This window comes from Cebidichthys violaceus, unplaced genomic scaffold (genome assembly GCF_023349555.1).
Source record: "Cebidichthys violaceus isolate CVI_PGR_0920_01 unplaced genomic scaffold, fCebVio1.0.p SCAF_21, whole genome shotgun sequence".
NCBI classification, from domain to species: domain Eukaryota; kingdom Metazoa; phylum Chordata; class Actinopteri; order Perciformes; family Stichaeidae; genus Cebidichthys; species Cebidichthys violaceus.
Window position 1 is genome coordinate 7,186,941 of NW_027176384.1, and position 17,523 is coordinate 7,204,463.

At 42.0% G+C, this 17,523-nt stretch overlaps 1 protein-coding gene across 2 annotated transcripts in view; it reads right to left on the reverse strand.

Annotated features, from left to right (window-relative positions):
* The window catches only part of arhgef39 (Rho guanine nucleotide exchange factor (GEF) 39), a 54,215-nt gene that overhangs the window by 8,400 nt on the left and 28,292 nt on the right, over positions 1–17,523 (reverse strand). For both annotated transcript variants that reach the window (XM_068716731.1, XM_068716730.1), the window contains exons 7-8: positions 15,502–15,630; positions 5,921–6,150 (exon numbers count right to left, since the gene is read on the reverse strand). In XM_068716731.1, the coding sequence (XP_068572832.1) occupies positions 5,921–6,150; positions 15,502–15,630 (359 nt within the window). The remainder of the gene's footprint in view (positions 1–5,920; positions 6,151–15,501; positions 15,631–17,523) is intronic.

The window sequence follows — 17,523 nt, forward strand, 5'->3', positions numbered from 1 at the left end:
CACTTCCTCAACTAAACCCACAGGAACAGTCAACACATTGTCCTTTATTAAAATATCATCGCTCATCAGATCTGCCCCCTCTGCTGAGTCTTTTCTTTGGCTTTGAAATGTACTTGATCTGCAGCTGCTAACACTACTTTGTGCATTGTGCTCCTCATCGATTCCATCTCCACTTATGTACATGCATGTTTTTGTTGGTTGCTCTGTTGAAGGGAGACAATGAAGAAATGTACATGATGATCAACACATATCAGAGCTACTTTATGTCAAAAGCTTCAGAAAACAAATTGGGCGTCAAGTTACATTACACAGAAGGTTATCCACAGAATACTGTCACAATGAAGTTCATTAAACACAACTAACTTCTATGACTTTTACATAACTTTCAAAGAGTTGACTAACTACATCAGGACTTTTCAGGCCTGGAAAATTTGATTTTGAAATTCCATGATTTTCCAGATTTTTTGGATGACTGCTATGGCCCTGTCACACTGACATTAGCAGCACAGCTCAGACTTCATCATTCATATCAGTGAGACTTTAGTGTGATACCTCTACTGTTTCAGCTGTACTGTCCTCCCCTCCAGATCAGCAGACTTTCTGTTGCTGCCGTTACACAGGTCAGACCCTGTGGTGTGCTCTGCTAACCGCTAACTGACGCTCCCTACTTCCTACTGACGTACATGGAAGCCGTACCTTCAACGTGACAAGCCCTCGGGCTGCTCTACTTCTTTGTCCCCTCATGTTGGACTGAGGACAGACTGGAAGCTACAGTGACTCTCTATCTCCTCTCGAGGCACAAGTGGTGTTACAAGACAGGACGGGGCTGGTTAGATATCTCTGCACCGCAATACAGAGATACTCCTGAGTACTCCTCACATTCAGTTGATCACGTTAGTTTAATTGTTGAACGTTTTAAACAAAAAGTCTGGCCCGATCTCTACACATTGCCCCTTTAAAGAACTTTTCCAGGAGAAATCAAAGTTTTCCAGGACATTCTTCAGAAGCTGCACCATGATTTGGTTTCACAATAAAAAAGTGTAGATTTATCAGCATTTGGTTGTATATTAGTATCCTCACCATCTGTCAGTCATCACAGTCCTCTCTACAGAAAAGCCTGAAACCGCAGTAACATTGTAAAGACAGTAGAGGGCAGGCCAAAGCAAGCAAAAAGCTCTTGTCTCTACCATCTCTTTATACAGAAACCCCCCCGCTGCTCCTCACAGGCCTCCAATGCCTCAAACACTGAAATCTGAAGGTAAAGAAAACAGGGAAATGTCTAGCAAAGCAACAGAGTCTGTCACATTTACAGGAAAAACATCACGGACGTGTTCTCGGGACTCCTTTACAGAGTGACAGGGTCCTCTTCCTTTGAGTAAACAGTAATTACCAACTCTCTCATTCGCGTCGCTGAAGCCAGCCTCAGATTGTACTTGTCAAACAAACCAAAAGGAGTTGTGCGAGCCCAAACAAAAGGGGCTTTTACGGCAGCATAATTACACTGGGAAAGCTATTACAGGGGATCAGAATTAGGCCTGCAGCATATTAAATGACCCTTCACATTTACCTGCGGCTGCAGCCTCTACACAGGAAGCTAGCTTGTTGAGGGGTGACATATCGATTATTTCCATGCGTATTTGGACAGAACTTAACACTGGTACAGAGGAGTGTATAGCTCACCAAACATAATGATGTTTTTTACTCATTATACTTTAAATAGATTAAGATTTCACACGTACCATCATCAAAAGTATTATCTAATTACAGAGTTCAGCGGGTAGGGCCGAACTGAGTGCCGCACGATATTAGGCACTCGCCACTTGGGGGACGGCGGGTGATTTATGCACAAATAGATTCCACTTCTATTGCAACGTGGTAATTAGGGATTTGTCAGGAAATCTGACCCTCTTAGGTAGAAATTACTTTGTATAATAAGAGATGGCGGAGCACGGAGCATCATCGCCGCACATAATTTAGCTTGATTATTTATACATCAAAGGGAATCTGTCAGGGATGTGAGAAAATATTCAAGCGGCAAGGGGGATATTAGCGGGAGGAAGACTGCAGACGGAGGGAGGGAGAGAATAAGGAAGGTCGACAGATGGAGGGAGAGAAGACAGAAGATGAAGAGGAAAAATGTGGGGTGAGCCACAAATAAAAGCTAGCTCTCTACAAACATGTGTGACCAAGAAAAAGAAGAAAGAAAAAAAACACACGGGAAATTTTAATAAAAGGTACCCCCCCCCCTTTCAAACTTTGCATATAGATTGCCATGGCATTTACAGCTGTCAAATTTAATTTGCCTTTAATTCTTCATGGCCCTGGACGAGGAGGGCCCTGGAGTGCTGACAGCCCTTTTCCTTGAGCTCAGGTAGGGGCCCGGGATCAATAATGTGTCCTTATGAGAAATTACGTGTAATGCTATTGAGTATGCATTTGGGCCTCGGCGGGATAAGAGGCTAATGAAATGCCATTTCTGCCGTTAGATAACGCGCGGCGGGCTCGGCGACAGGCTTGAGGAAGATGTATTTACTGGAGGGCCGGAAGAGATGGATCTGCAGCCTAATCTGATCCAGCAACTGAGAGATTCTGTTACAGCAGGCAGGCAGCCATCACCATCACCCCCCCCCCCCCCCCCCCCCCCCCCCCCCCCCCCCCCCCCCCCCCCCCACCCCCCACCCACACACACACACACACACACACACACACACACACACACACACACACCAAATAATACAGCTTGGAATAATCTCCCCGTCTGCAGCCTTTTCATTAGTCCCTTGAAGGATGCCTTTAATTCACACTGCCTTCAACAAATGAAGTCACACAGGCCTGGTCATGACGACACGTCAGCAGCTCCTAAATCCTTTGTTTAGTTCTCAGGACTCTACTGAATGCTAGAGGAGCCTCTTGGCTGATTATTAGGCAGGTAAAGCAGCTACATGACACCAACAAGTTATCAGAGCTCTTATATTAGGAATCAAATTACAATACATTTCATGGTGCTGACCAACATGTGTGTGTGTGTGTGTGTGTGTGTGTGTGTGTGTGTGTGTGTGTGTGTGTGTGTGTGTGTGTGTGCAGTGCTGAAAACTGAGGTTAAACTGTATTTATCAATTAGTCAATCAACAGGAAATCAGAACAACTTGCATGCATATCCTAGTGAACTGAATATTATAAACAAATATGAAACAAAAATACAAATATATTTAACGATGTCATCTTGAGCTCTGGAAAATGTAATGCAACATTTTATATCTGAAGGATATATTATTAATTGCAAAAATAATAGATACATTTCTTGAATTAATTTCAAGTATGGCTGCTTATGTTTAGACATTGGCTTCTTTTGTGAAATGAATTTGAGAGAAGTACGTTTATATATAGTTTTGAGACTGAGTCAGTGTTAAGTGAAACATAGCAGGTGATTTGTGATGAATTGAACCTTTTTTTAAATTCTTAAGGGATAACAAAAACAAAACAATTTTATGGCTGCAACAATGGATTTTTTTCCATTATCCGTTCCATCTACTTATTACTTTTTTTAATCATTTAATCATTTAAAATTAGAGCTGCAACAAGCAGTTAATCAATTATTTCATTGATAGACAGAAAGTTAATTGGCAACAATTCTGATCATTTGTTAATTATGACAGTAGATATTCTGTCTCTGTTTTATATCAAAGTCAATTGAATATCTGTGTAGATGTCACCAGAGTTTGTAAGAACTGGTGATGTTTAACTTAATAGACCAAAGGATTTTTGGATTATTTGAAAAAAAGATGACAGGTTAATTATTAATTAAAATGTTTGAAATGAGTCTTCCTTTGACCAACAGCTAAGAAACATATCAAACATTTACTGTTCCTACTTCTTAAATGTGCTACATTTCTCAGTTTGATATCTTTGATGGGTTAAGGTTATAAATAATAATAATAGATAGAATTATAATCATTTCGTTTCTGCTTGCTTGTATTAGGTCACTCACTGTCTCAGGAGTACAGAGCTGGTGCTTTCATGTCAAAACGTTGTGGACAGGCAGCAGTGTGAGGAATCAAACCTCTGCACCGCCACTGAGCATCACGGGGAAGCACATTAGCAGCACAACATAAAGAGCTCCTTCTGCCCAAATGAATATTGATACCATGCAGCAGTGGCACTAAACACTCGCTGCACAAACGCTTCCGTTACTCACTCAATGACGCGCAACTCATTCCTTTGAATGTTTCATGACAGCAGCTACATCATTTAGACACAATTTGTCAGCCGGCAGCTGTACCGAGACCTGGGAGACGGATCAGACCGAGAGCAGAGACGCGTTACAAGTTCAACTTCTGGGCTACTTCGACAAGGGCGTGAAGGGACGAGGGAGGAGGAGAGGAGAGGGAACACGAGTCTTCTCTGACAATCACCGCTAAATGACATTTTAATTCAGGGAACCTCTGTGTGGCACATTATACAACGACAAGCGGCACGGACATGAGTAAGATAAATCCGAGCAACGTGCATCGGAAGAGGAAATGAAATAATGCCTCTGCTAAGGACTCACTCATGTGTGTATTCAAATCAATGAACAGATGTCTCCCCACCTGCTGCCAAACAAACACATTCCGAACATGTTCAACTTTTCCCAATGTTTTTTAACACTTACACACTTATACCTGTCTGTATGATATATCATAATGTATAATATGTGCAAAACAACAGACGTGACTTGATAAATCTGCTATATAAAAACACTAACATATCCTCATGCTGGGAGGTCTCAGTGCTGACTTGTTTTATTGAGTTCTGTTTAATATTGGAGACACTGTGCACTACATACCCAATATGCATCATTCCACATCCTTTAGTGTGATTAAGCTGTCATATGAATCTTTTGGGATGCGCTGAACTGTAATAACCCCGTCACTTCCTGAAAGCCTCCTTGCCGGATGGAGATACGTAACCATGGTAACCCGTGCCAAACCTCACGTGACGATGACGATGATGTGAGAATCATAAAGTCTGAACTAATTAAAAAAAAAATTAAAAATGACAACTAGCAAAGTGGCATCTTCCACTTGAAGCGTTATCGATGTTACAGAGCTGTCCGTCAGCATCGAACCAACGGGATATGTATGCTGACGTCAAGCCGAGTGTTTGCATTCAGGAGTAGAATGTGTCACCAGAAATAGTAATGACAAATGGTATTGCATTTGTATAGCGCCTAACCACTCAAACACATTCATACACTAGTAGAGGAAATAGATGTAAAAAAGATTCACACACATTCAGGACATGTGGACTGGAGCAGCAGGGGATCGAACAGCCAATCTCACTATTAGTGGACAAGCTGCTCGGAGGCACATCATATCAAACTCACGTACTATTCGTTTCATATTAAGTTTTCCAAAATACAAAAAAAACCTGTTTCAGCGTACTAAATAGGAAGTTAGTATGGAATCCTGGACGCAGTCAAAGACTAATTTCCTGCCCTGGTGGGACAAAAATTAAATAATATTCTGAAGTATACACTGCATTGATTTTCCAAGTCTAGTTCAATACAATATGTATATAGCACATGCACATTGAAAGAGTTATTGGTGACTGAAACAGAAAGAGAGGCTGGACAAAATACACGGTCCTCATTCTATTGTATTCTTAAATTCAGTATTGAATAAATCTTTGCACAAAACAAGACCTCTATCTCTTGTATTTAGATAGACTTGAATGTAAACCTATCCTACCCTCATTTTGGAAAATATATGACGGATATAGAATGAAAGCTTTCCTCCTGTTTTTCTTGTAAGTAAGTCGGTACTAAGTTAATCTAGTTTGTTCCTTCCTGTTTTCCCCTCTGACTGAGCTGAACTCCATCTAAAACAATATTCCTGAAACTCCACAACTCCGTTACTTTGTCACGGGGTCCGACACTCACGCTGAGCAGGCCTCCCTGGCTTCTGGTGTGGCCAAACACCTTCTCCACAGTGCAGTCCTGCAGGGGGAAGGCGTGCTGGCCGGCAAACTTGTCTCTGTTGGTGAATTGCAGCGGGCTGCAAGGCTTGGCCTGCAGCAGCATGTCAGAGAACAGGAAGAACATCTTGGGCGTGGCGTCCGCCCCTTTAGGAGGAACCACCTTGAGCCAGCCCTCGCGGATGTACCACCTCCCTGTGATAGGAAACAGAGACAATCATTATCTGAGTAAACTGGGACAGATCTCACAAACAACAAACACAAAGAGTCCCTTTATGGCCATCTGAAGTTACCAAACCACTCGACTGTAGATGATGGGGCTCGATAGCATTACGTCAAATCACAATCAGTTTTGAATCTGCTCATCAAATCATTTTAGGTGGTTTGTAAGATGAACCATCTTTGTTAAAAAAATGTGTATTGTTTGTATTTCACTCAGTATCAAAGAGAAACCACAGAGATGCTACTGTGCTGAAAGGGTTGTCTCCTTTTCGCTTTTTATCGGTGAGATGTGCTACAGCTGTATATTATTTATATATTACCATTCAGCCAATCTTAAGATAAATTGCAGATTTTATTTAGCTAATTTAATAGTCTGCCTCGAAAGAACAACAGCCGTCCAGCCGCTGCTCAGCTGTCAGAGAGTGACGGCGGGGAACATCTAACTTTGTGGATGAAGGCTTTATTTTGAATTCATGATTGTTGGAACAGTGCAATAACTAAACAAGATGGTTTTTGGTGAGTTTAATTTTGTTGCTGTTTAACAATAAATAAACAAGGCAGCTCAAGCCGCCGTAACACACACACACACACACACACACACACACACACACACACACACACACACACACACACACACCTGCGGAGTGAACGGGTGAACAGGACAGACAATTGTTGCACTGCTACAGGTCCCAGTAACACTGACGCCCTGCACTGTCATTCTCAAGGTAGCAAAAATAACAGTTTATTAATTTAACGCGTACGCTACAATCGGAATCCAGTTTGATGCCAAGAAGGTTTCCGGGTACAAGGAATTTGCTTTGGTTTGTTAGTGCACAACATAACCATAGTAAGAGAAAATTTAATTAAAAGTAATTAGAAAATAGTCCAAAATATGAAAAAAATTATGTAACAAATGTAGATTTTATATCTGAATTGAAATGAAAGCTGTAAAGGAGAGAGTTACAATGAAAATATGAAAAAGGGTACATTAAAAAAGGTACAATGTAAGTTGTTAGAAGTGGTAGTTGTTTTTGTAGAAATGTGCAAAGGTGCACAATATTAAATATACGACTATCTAATGTACAGACTTATTGTCCAAAAGAGGTTTAAGGTAAAACATATAGACAGATGTGAAGACATTAATGTAACATGTAGTGTTTAGATAAACATCTAAACAGAGAGCCTCATTATTGTGAGTAACCCTCTGCACATTTTGGTTGACTTTGAACATTTGATAAGGGACCGTGGAACGGGATCCAAAATGGAATTGGCTGTCAGATCACCTCCCTACAGCTGATCTTAAAGTCCTACTTTGGCAACAGTCAGTGATTGATCAGGTCTCCATCTCTTTTCCATTAATTCTTCACACAACTATGTCCGTCACTTTCCATGTGAACAACCAAATGCAACACCATGAATGCCTATGAGGAGAGACTGTTATCCATGATGTCACATCCCTCTCTGCGCCAGCAGGCTGGTCTCCCTGCCTTTAAGTGTGGCCATGCACAACACGCCGACACACTTTTGCCAAAACAAGGTTGAGCTTCACTCAATGCTGTGCCTGCATCATGAGTAGACACAGACGGAGCTCTAAAGCTGCTGTTGCTCTGCTAACTTGCTTCTCACGCTAAACCTTCTGTGTAAACACATCGTAAGTCAAAGCATTTCAAAAGTTTGGGAAGGATTGTTGGACGTAGTGACATTTTTTATGTCCAAAGCTGCTTCAAGGAACTTTCATTTTGTGTTGACTTTGGCGGCCCCTGTGGACGAAAGTGGTAGTGTTTTCGAGCACCAGAGACCCTTTAGAAAACAACATTTTCACTGCAGCAGGCGGCTGACAGTATGCCCCGCTCAGTCCTGGTTCTCCCGTGCCTCCCTGACCTCCAGGGGGCCCACCAATGCGTCCTGGGTCTCCAGCAGTGTGGTGTCCGTGTTGGCTCCCAGACAGGAGAAGCTCTGCTCCTGGAGGAGGAGGAGGAGGAGGAGGAGACACTTCTGCAGGGTGCTGAGTTCTCTTCCTCCCTCCGGAGCTCTGACTGCAGGTCAAAAGTTGGCAGCAAAGCCTGAACCTGGTCTGTCCACGGTGGACGGGTCTCTGCTGAAGGATCTGGGTCTGTCCACGGTGGACTGGTCTCTGCTGGAGGCCCCGCTGGAGTCTGAGCTGAAGGAGTTTCTGGTGACCCTGCATAATTTCATCTGCTCTCACCAGAATCAGACCCGGCGGCACCGATGACGATCATTAAGAAGAACTATATAGAAATAGAAAATCTTCTTGCTGATAGTCTCATTTACTAGGTAGGTCATATAGAGGCATCAGTATTACATTGAGACTGTTTCATGACTAGTTAAAAGTTCCTCAACTTCAACCAAAACCATTATCTTTCCACTATGACCACGACTGACTGATGAACCCAGCCACTATTTAGGAAAGAGGTCATTGCTAAATGGAGTTGTATTTATCGTGTTTTCTAACCACTCAAATCCCTACACATACAATTCATGTCAACATTCATACACTGATGGCTGAGGCTGCAATACAGGGTGCCACCCCACAAACTGAGGCCCTGATCACACCGAGACACCTGCAAAAAACATGGCGTGTGCTCCTCCCCTGCACCACGCGCTGTGTTTTTCTAGTGGATCTTTTAGTACTACTAACTACTACTTACTACTTTACCACTACTTCCTGTTTTGAAGCCGGTAGACGTGTTAGGAACGGACAAAGGCAGAGGAAGGGGGATATTAGTTTTTAAATACAAAGATCTGAATTGTCTGACGTTGTGGTGGCTTACACTACTTACACTATACAGTCTATGATTGGACGTTGCTACAGATGTTTCATGGAGACATACTTACACATCACTAACAGCATTCCTAGTAAAGACATACTTTGGTGCAAGTCATTAATGTGAAATGAACTAATAGTTCCTTTAAACAATAAGTGTTGGATATAGAATCACTGGTTCAACACAATCATGGCCTCAAAGCTGAAAGCCCCTCTGCCTTTAGTTGAGTGCAAAGGGCATTATGATACAATAGTCATCCTATAATACTACAGTCACACTGGAAACCCGTGTGCGACAAGCTCCACTGAACACACTGAATAGCCCCATTCGACCCATTCATAGTTGTCACAAGTTAATCCCTGCTCATCACCTCTCACATACTGGAGGCTACAGCTGGAGTTCCTTACACAACACTGTTTAAACCACTGAATAGCAGAACTGTACAGAACTGCATTACCTCGAGTTCCAAATGAAGACGTGTTTCAGCTTCAGTTCTCTTACATGACGTAAATGTAATACTAGTTTGTTTGTGAAATCTTATTTAAATTCCAGACCATCCCAAATACAAACTCCTGTTCTGCTGATCCATGCCCGATCCAGATCAGGGTCAAAACGTTAGGTTGGATACAGCTCGGGATAGTTTCAGAGACGGCCCCCTTTTAGATTTGATCGTGCTTGGATTAGTTAATATAATAAAGCTAGGGCAAAACCTTTTTGTTATATTTGGTGAAATTCTCTTTACATCCCGCCAGCAATCAATAAATAAAATGCTCTGAGGGCCGAATGAAATGATCGGACAGCCTGCCTGCACTCTGCCTGTGTACTCATTGAGTCTTTCCTAAGCAGCTAGCTTGACAACTATGAGTACTAACAATAGCCATGTTCATTGTTCATGATCATCATTTTGGAGGAGGGGCCTGAATTCACACGCTGTAAGTGTTGCTGACTTGTTGACTTTCTTGCTAGATTTAGCAACTTTTAGATCTAGTGCTGCGAGCTACTTTCATTATAAAAGGGTTGGCGGTTGGATTTTTTTTTTTTTAATCTAGTGTAATCATGCTATGATTCCTCTCTAGAGAAAAGATGGAGGTCCTGAATTTTGCACTTTTGCAATCTACATTTCATGCCTTTATGCTGCTCACTCATTTTAGGTTTTAAGCCAGAGGTTGTCAACATTAGAGATCTTTGAGTTTTAGTTAATTTTGACTTAAGGTAAATTTTGATAAGGGATCAAAAAGGATTTGGATTCAATACCAAATTCAGATTAATCAAATTCCACTGAACCGCAAACAAATGCAGGTTCAACCAGCATCACTATGTCGGAGGGAAAATGGTTTTACTCATAGTGTCCTCAGCATCGAATTGCAGAACTGGAGAGAATCCAAATAATAATGAGACTAACTAAGCCATGCTGAATTGAACAGATAAATGAGGACGAAAGAATCCAAGACAGACTCAGTAGGTGGTAAGCAGACTGTGAGGAAAGCTCTCATCTCTTTCCCCATGATTGGCAGCAGCATGATGATAGCTAATAAGCAAGACGCTGACATTTGGATAGATAAGATGAAAAATTCTGCCTGGGTCCGGGGTGTTTTTGTAATTGCCCCAGCCAGTAGCATGTGATTGCAGCTAGCCTGAGTGGCCGGAGCTGTGCCTCTGGGGCTCAGAGAGAACATTTTCAGGTACAGACAAGCCCACTGAGATTAAGTGGCTGGGGCCAGGCGGGGGTCAAATTGCTTTTAAAATGCCATGGGTCTCAAACCGAACAGTCAGGAAACACGCCGTGACTCTCTCAGGTGCTGTGTGGAGATTGGAGCGTTGGTTGTGATCCTTCTAATGAATATTATTTAAATAAAACCCTGCTTGAGCCTTATACAACCCTTTAAAGACATGGAGCAAGTAGTCATTTTGAATGTGTTGTTACAATCACCACTGAGTTCAGGACATTTTAAATAAAAGAGAACTGTAGTGGGAAATGCCCTCCTGTAAAAGATCCCTTGCACCCTCAGCTCTGTCCTGAATAACTGACAGACCCAGGGCTTTTATCCTTGTGGTAACTGACATATTTCACTGGACAGGCCTATTCTCTGGTACAAATGCGGTTTCTTTCCTCAAAACATGCAATAAACAGAAGTTTCATTAAATTGAATATAATGCTTTAAGATCTTTATAAGAGGTACGAGGGCCAGGAGAGGACTTTGATTGGATGCCTGCATTGTTCTGAGTGACGTTTTCAGGTGTGTTTAGATGCTACAGCTGAGCAGTTAGCTATCTAGCATGCAAACTGTCATTAGCGGAGCAAAGAGTGTAAGTTAGATACGTAGGCGACCGTAGCAGGAAAGCAAATGTGGTTGTTGTTTAAAGTCTGACCTAAACAAAGACATCAACAGTAGTTCGTACATAGTTGAGAGGCCGTTAAGAGTGACCAAACCTATGTATGATTCCCATGAGGCGCCGGCACTCATGGGAAATGCAGTCTTCATTCCAGACATGGCATCATTCTGTGACAGAATATGTTATCACATTAAATGAATGCGTGGGTGGTAATGTGTTACATGTTTGCTGAAGTATCGGAATGCTGCCAGTGTCCAGTGTGCTGAAACTGATGCGTTTCAGTGTGGTGATTATACAGACATGCTGGGATCTCCCTCTGCTTTCTTCACTTTTCAGCGTCTGACCAGGAAGTGTGTGCTAAAGGTCTTCACCTACATGGCCGTCCTGTGGTTTTCAGTTTAGGGGGAGAGGTTTGTACTCTGGGGGATATAAGATGGACAATAACCAAGTTTCTTAATGTTTGACTCCTGTCTCTTGAAACTAAATAAAAACAATGACTTCAGGTACTATTGTTTTTAAGAAAGAATCCAAACTAAATCCAGTGCTACTTTGGAAAGAAAACTGTAGTTTTCCTAACCATTAAAGTTGTGTCAGATACCCCTCATCAGACCCCCTGATGGACAAAGTTGACAGAGCCAGAGGTTGGATGCGCTCTGTGTGAGGAGCAGTCTCTTTGTGGGCTGCCTTCTCTTCAGACCCCCTGCTCACATCTGACCATCCACGGTGCTTTGAGGCAACAGCAGGTTCAAAGAGCAGGAAGTGCCAAGCACTCCTCTCCGTGTCCGGGCCTTTCAGCTTCCCTTGTCAAAGAGCACCTCTGCTCTACTACAAAGTCTTTTGGGCCGGACCAGGTGGGGGGTGGCGGGAAATAAAGATTGATCTACAAAGGGACTCGTCCTCCCTGATGTGTCTGAATAACAGAGGCAGAGGGCAGCTGCTGTGGCAGAATGAGGGCAGAGTTTGGCATCGCTGAGTCAACAGACTTCTTTTACTTTGTTTATGACCGAACAATACCGGAGGTATTTTATTGTAAGTCCAGTGGAGTTTAGAATCATTATTTAGGCGGCCCCTGTGGTCAAAAGCAGTAGTAGTTTTCCCGGAATGAAGACTGCATTTCCCATGAGTGCCGGCACCTCATGGGAATCATACATAGGTTTGGTCACTCTTAACGGCCTCTCAACTATGTACAAACTACTGTTGATTACCTGCTGCATGTTTGTCATCGTCCTTACAATCATCATAGAAAGCGTTGCTCGACAAATGAAGCCAACGTTAGCTTTGTTCACAGCGTTATAGCTAGTTTTAGTCGTCATCATAAATTGATACACTTATGACATATACTTTACCTGTGAAAATGTAAGCGTAGGCTATTCCGGTCCCTCCGGTACATTGATTTCGTCTGATAGCGCGGCGAATTGGATTCAATGACGAGCATTAAGAATGACTAACTAGTAATAGCCATTATTCTCACTGATGGTCTTGTTTACTTATGTCAAATAGAGCCGACGGTATTAAAGTGAGACTGTTTAATAACCAGTTCAGAACTCCTTGTAGTAGCTTTAAGATATGGATGATGAAACCAGGTGAACTCAAGAGTAGGGCTATAGAGGAATAAATCACACTGCAACTGAATATTTTCATTCATTGTAGGGTGTGAAGATGAAACGGTGCATATCTGAAAAAACCTAAGCAGTCAGAGATACATTTGACAAAAATTGAATTATCTGTCAGAAACCCTTCTATGTAACTCTCTGTACATACAGTGTGTGTGTGTGTGTGTGTGTGTGTGTGTGAGACCTGCCCCTCTCCAGCTAGCTAGTTGTATTCCCAAAACACATATCTATTTTTTAACATAGTACCTACTTTAAGAAGTTCTCTAAGGCTACATCCACACTACTATGTTTCCATTTTAAATAAATACTACTAAGGTCTACATGAGGTGGAAGTAACTGTTACTGGAGCGATTAGTGAGCGGTGTGGCAGGCGGTGTTATCAGTCTGAAGTCACAGTTTGAGGCTTTGAGAACCTCCTTTTCTTATCAATGCATATTTTGTTCTGCAACTATTGTGAACTTCACAAAGAAACTGTACAGTAACAAAAGACTTCAGCCACCAGCAGAGCTACGAGTGAGAACAGACAACGAAACAGCGGAAACGAGTGAGAAACGTGTGTTGACCACATTTATGGACCATAATTTAGAACACTTTGATTTGTAACGGTTCATTTTTAAAGTAAATTTAAGAGAGAGAGATAGAGCGAGCGAGACCCGCAGCGTTGTAACTAATTTGAAAAATGTTTGCACCTGCATGACCATTGTGCATGAACAGTCATGGAAATCTTTTCTAAAACGATGATGAAGCGCCTGTGTGGACGGAGATTGTTTTTCGTGTGGATGTTGCCTAAGAAAGGACAGGCTGGCATCTTTACATTGCATTGGCCTTCAGGTAAACAGGAAGTAGTATCATAACATATGCTGGTAAACACACTCCTGGTTGTGTATTTCTCTTTTGGGATGTAGATTTAAAAATTCAGGAAATACTGACGTTCTTTTTTTTTTAATAACAAATAAAACCTGCGCTGAATCAATATCAAATCACTGATGAATCAAACAACACCATGTCATATTGATACAAAGTATCTTTATGGTTTTTGTATCCAATTGTGGGCTGCGAATCGAAGATCAGACATCTGAGAGGGAGAGATAAACACCCTTAGATGTGATCAGACTCATTGCTTAACATTGTAAAAAGACCCAAAGTCCAAGATGATGCAAATAGTCGAGCTGAAACCAGAGAATGGCTGGTGTGTTTGCTTGTTGAATGACTTAAATGATTAACTGGGTAAAATTAGTTATTTTTCTGTGAATGAACTAATACATCTTCCATATGTTTCAGCAGTAAAAAGGAGAAAAAAAATCCCCTATGGATCTGTGTAGGAAGAGCACTTACTTATGAAACATTTCATAATTTCTGTTTCTCTCTAAGTTTTTTTTTTAAATGTACATTAAAGCTTTATTTAATGAGGTTGTCTGACTGAAACAATTCCTAACACAATCAGGTGCCACAGTCAGGAACATAAAGGGACATCAATTGGAAAGAATCAATGTGAAACAGGATAGAAAATGTGAGACATCTTTGTTTCAAATTGAAGGAACAGGCAGGCAGACACAAATCTGCGGCCTCCCAGGGAAACGGGCCGACTGTCTGCTGTATCGATGTCCCATTGATTCAGGCTTTGTGTCTCACAATCGCACCCCCACCCCCACCCCTCATCTCCTACAGAGCTACTTAATATGTTTGAGGGGCTCCGGCGCTTCTCATCTGTACAAGGCAGAGCACTTTTCTTTTACCCACATTAGAGGTGGTGTTGGTGGGGAGGAAGGAGAATGGGTCGGCGCGGGGGTTGCGGGCGGGGTGGCGCTGCTGCTGCTCTGAAGTCTGCCTGGTGGGACCGGAGCTCTATTAGCTGGAGAGGAAGCCGGCGGAGTTGCGAGGGCCTGAGAACTCGGATGAGAGGAAGCTTTTGAAACTTCCCATATCGGCATTAGAGAGATGAGCTGCTATTCAGTGCTCGCTCCCAGCCTGCACCAACACATGCGCAAATACAAACGTATAAAAATAAATGTAAAAAAACGGGAAATAAACACATGGCTTTGTGCGCTCGTGCATTCACTCATATCCAGCAAACGCATGCACGCACGCACGCACACACGCACACACGCACACACTTTGGCTTCCTTTTTATCTGCTGGTCCACAAGATGAGGCTGGGCTCTAATTGGTCCTGGGGGAGATTGGCAGGGTGAGCGGAGCAAAGAGGAGGCCAGACAAACAACAGGAGGGGGAGTGGCAGGAAAAAAAAGAGCCGCCGCTCCACAAGTAGAGAGGGAACCACAATGGAAAAGGGAAATAAACGAGGGGAGGGCAGGATGAAGGGGAGAAGCACACTCGCTCGCTAACAGTTAGCAGTAATGCTCCATTAATGAAGTGGGCTCAGTGTGCAGTTTCCTGCAGAAGGTCCAATGAATTCCATTGATTAAAAGCAATCCAGTCAGAATGTCTCAATACTTAACTTCATTTCCCTTCAGTTTATCTCTTCTCCTCTCCCATGTATCCCAAAGGACATGCAGCAATAGATGCACAGAGAGAGGTAGAGAAGAGATGGAACGGGGGGGATGAAAGGAATATGTGATCAGAGGCTCTAACCTGCAGCAGACACCTTCGTCTTTCGCCCTTTCAGCAGTTTCTGCACTCGGCATAGCTGTAGGTGGTTCTCATGGCGCCGGGTATTGTTCTGGATACGCTGGGACACCTCGTTCACCGCGGCCACCGCCCCTGAAGGAAGGAAGGAAACACACACACACACACACACACACACACACATTTGTTTGACCCTGCATATGAGGACATGCTTCCTTTGAGTTGTACTATAATGTCTCTGGGTATATTAGACATCTAATAACTGACAATCCTGCATCAATGAAGTACCCAGATCTGTCCGGTATTTAATTGTGAATAACGGATCGTTTCACTTGGTATTTAAAACAGATATTCCTGTCTGGTTACATTACTAAACTTAAATAGATTTCTTCCTATATTACAATATTTATTGATATTGCCATATTCGTGGCCATGCCACTAGCTAATATTTGAGCCATTATTTGAATACTGGCTTTTATGTAAGAATCTAATAACTCTGATTTTAAAAGGGGCACAAACTATCATGTGACTTCTACTGGCTACACACACCCTTTTCTGAGCCCTACCTCGATGCTCTTTGGTCACAATACCTCTCTAAATAAACTGTGTGGACTACAGATGATCTATACTGGGTGCTAATCGATATTTGAAAGTTCAATAAGATCTAATTATGACATGTCGGTCTATATTCACATTTTTACATTCTAAGAAACTGCAACCAAATGTGGTATTGTATCCTACTAAATGCTTCACAGGTACACAGCCTGATTTTGCTTGATTTCATCAGCGAGCTCTAAGCTCTAACAACTAACTTGTGCAAATTAAAATATCCAAACAGTCCTAATTGGACCCGATGGTCTGCTTAATGGGTCGGGCTGTGTTTCAATGTGTGTGTTAGGACGCTTTACACCGTCTTATTAATTAAAGGGATGCTGGTCTCCACCACATAGCGGCCCTTGTAGCCCATAATCCACTGGCCGTGCTGTCAGGCTGTAATTAGATGCAAACAGCAGCATGCCCCCAATAAGCACAGCTCCTTTTGTTAAATAAACCCATTTAGGAGCAGAGGTGTAAAGGTTTGGTGTCGCTTGCCACAAAAGCTGGATTCAGACGTCTGAGAGGACGGCTCTCTATTTTTTGAACTGTCTTTTATAATTTCATAATAAAAGTTTTTATGGGGACAAAAACTGAATTCTCCCCTGGCATGTAACACTGTGGGGACGTTTTAATCACTTTTTGTCTCAGTTTAAATCGTCGTTATTGGAGAAAACATCAGTGTAGCATAACTGGTGACCCCAGACTTTTGAGCAGTAGTATATATACATACATACTCATATTTTCACAGAAACTTGGAAATAATCAGAAAGTTTTACTTTATATTTACTTAATTTACTTTATTTTTATTATTGATGTTAAATGTTGATTACATGTGTATCTGAAACATTGAAATAGCCTTAAAACAATTCACCTGGTTTCAATGTTACCTTAACACAATGAACAAAACGATGGTGTTTATTCAGAAATATCTGATCCAACAATACACAAAAGAAGACAAATCTGACCAAGTCAGTACCAGCTTTCAGTACTTGACCGTTGTCTATTCCCTATGGACTCAGTTAAAGCAAACACCCTGCCCTACTCAACAGAATGTCACAACCAAACAGTTTTCAATGTAAACCAATCAAACTGTCAATACACTAACCGCATTATGCCACACGTACAGTACCTGCATGTGAAGAACTCTTTCACAAACTTTTTTTTATAAAAAGCTTTACAATCACAACAAATAGGCAAATCATCAAAATAGACAGTCGCATCCAATTACTGTGTTCCAGCCATAATAATTGCTGTAAACATTTAGAACTACATCATTAACGCGTCCAAAATAACAACAAACAGACAAATTCTAATTTCAAGCTCAACTTTTCCCGCTTTTGTTCCGAACACTGGAATGAACTTGATCCTCAGGGCGACTTGTCTACACTAAAATAATCACGGTCTAATTGGCTCGCTTAACTTCACAACAAT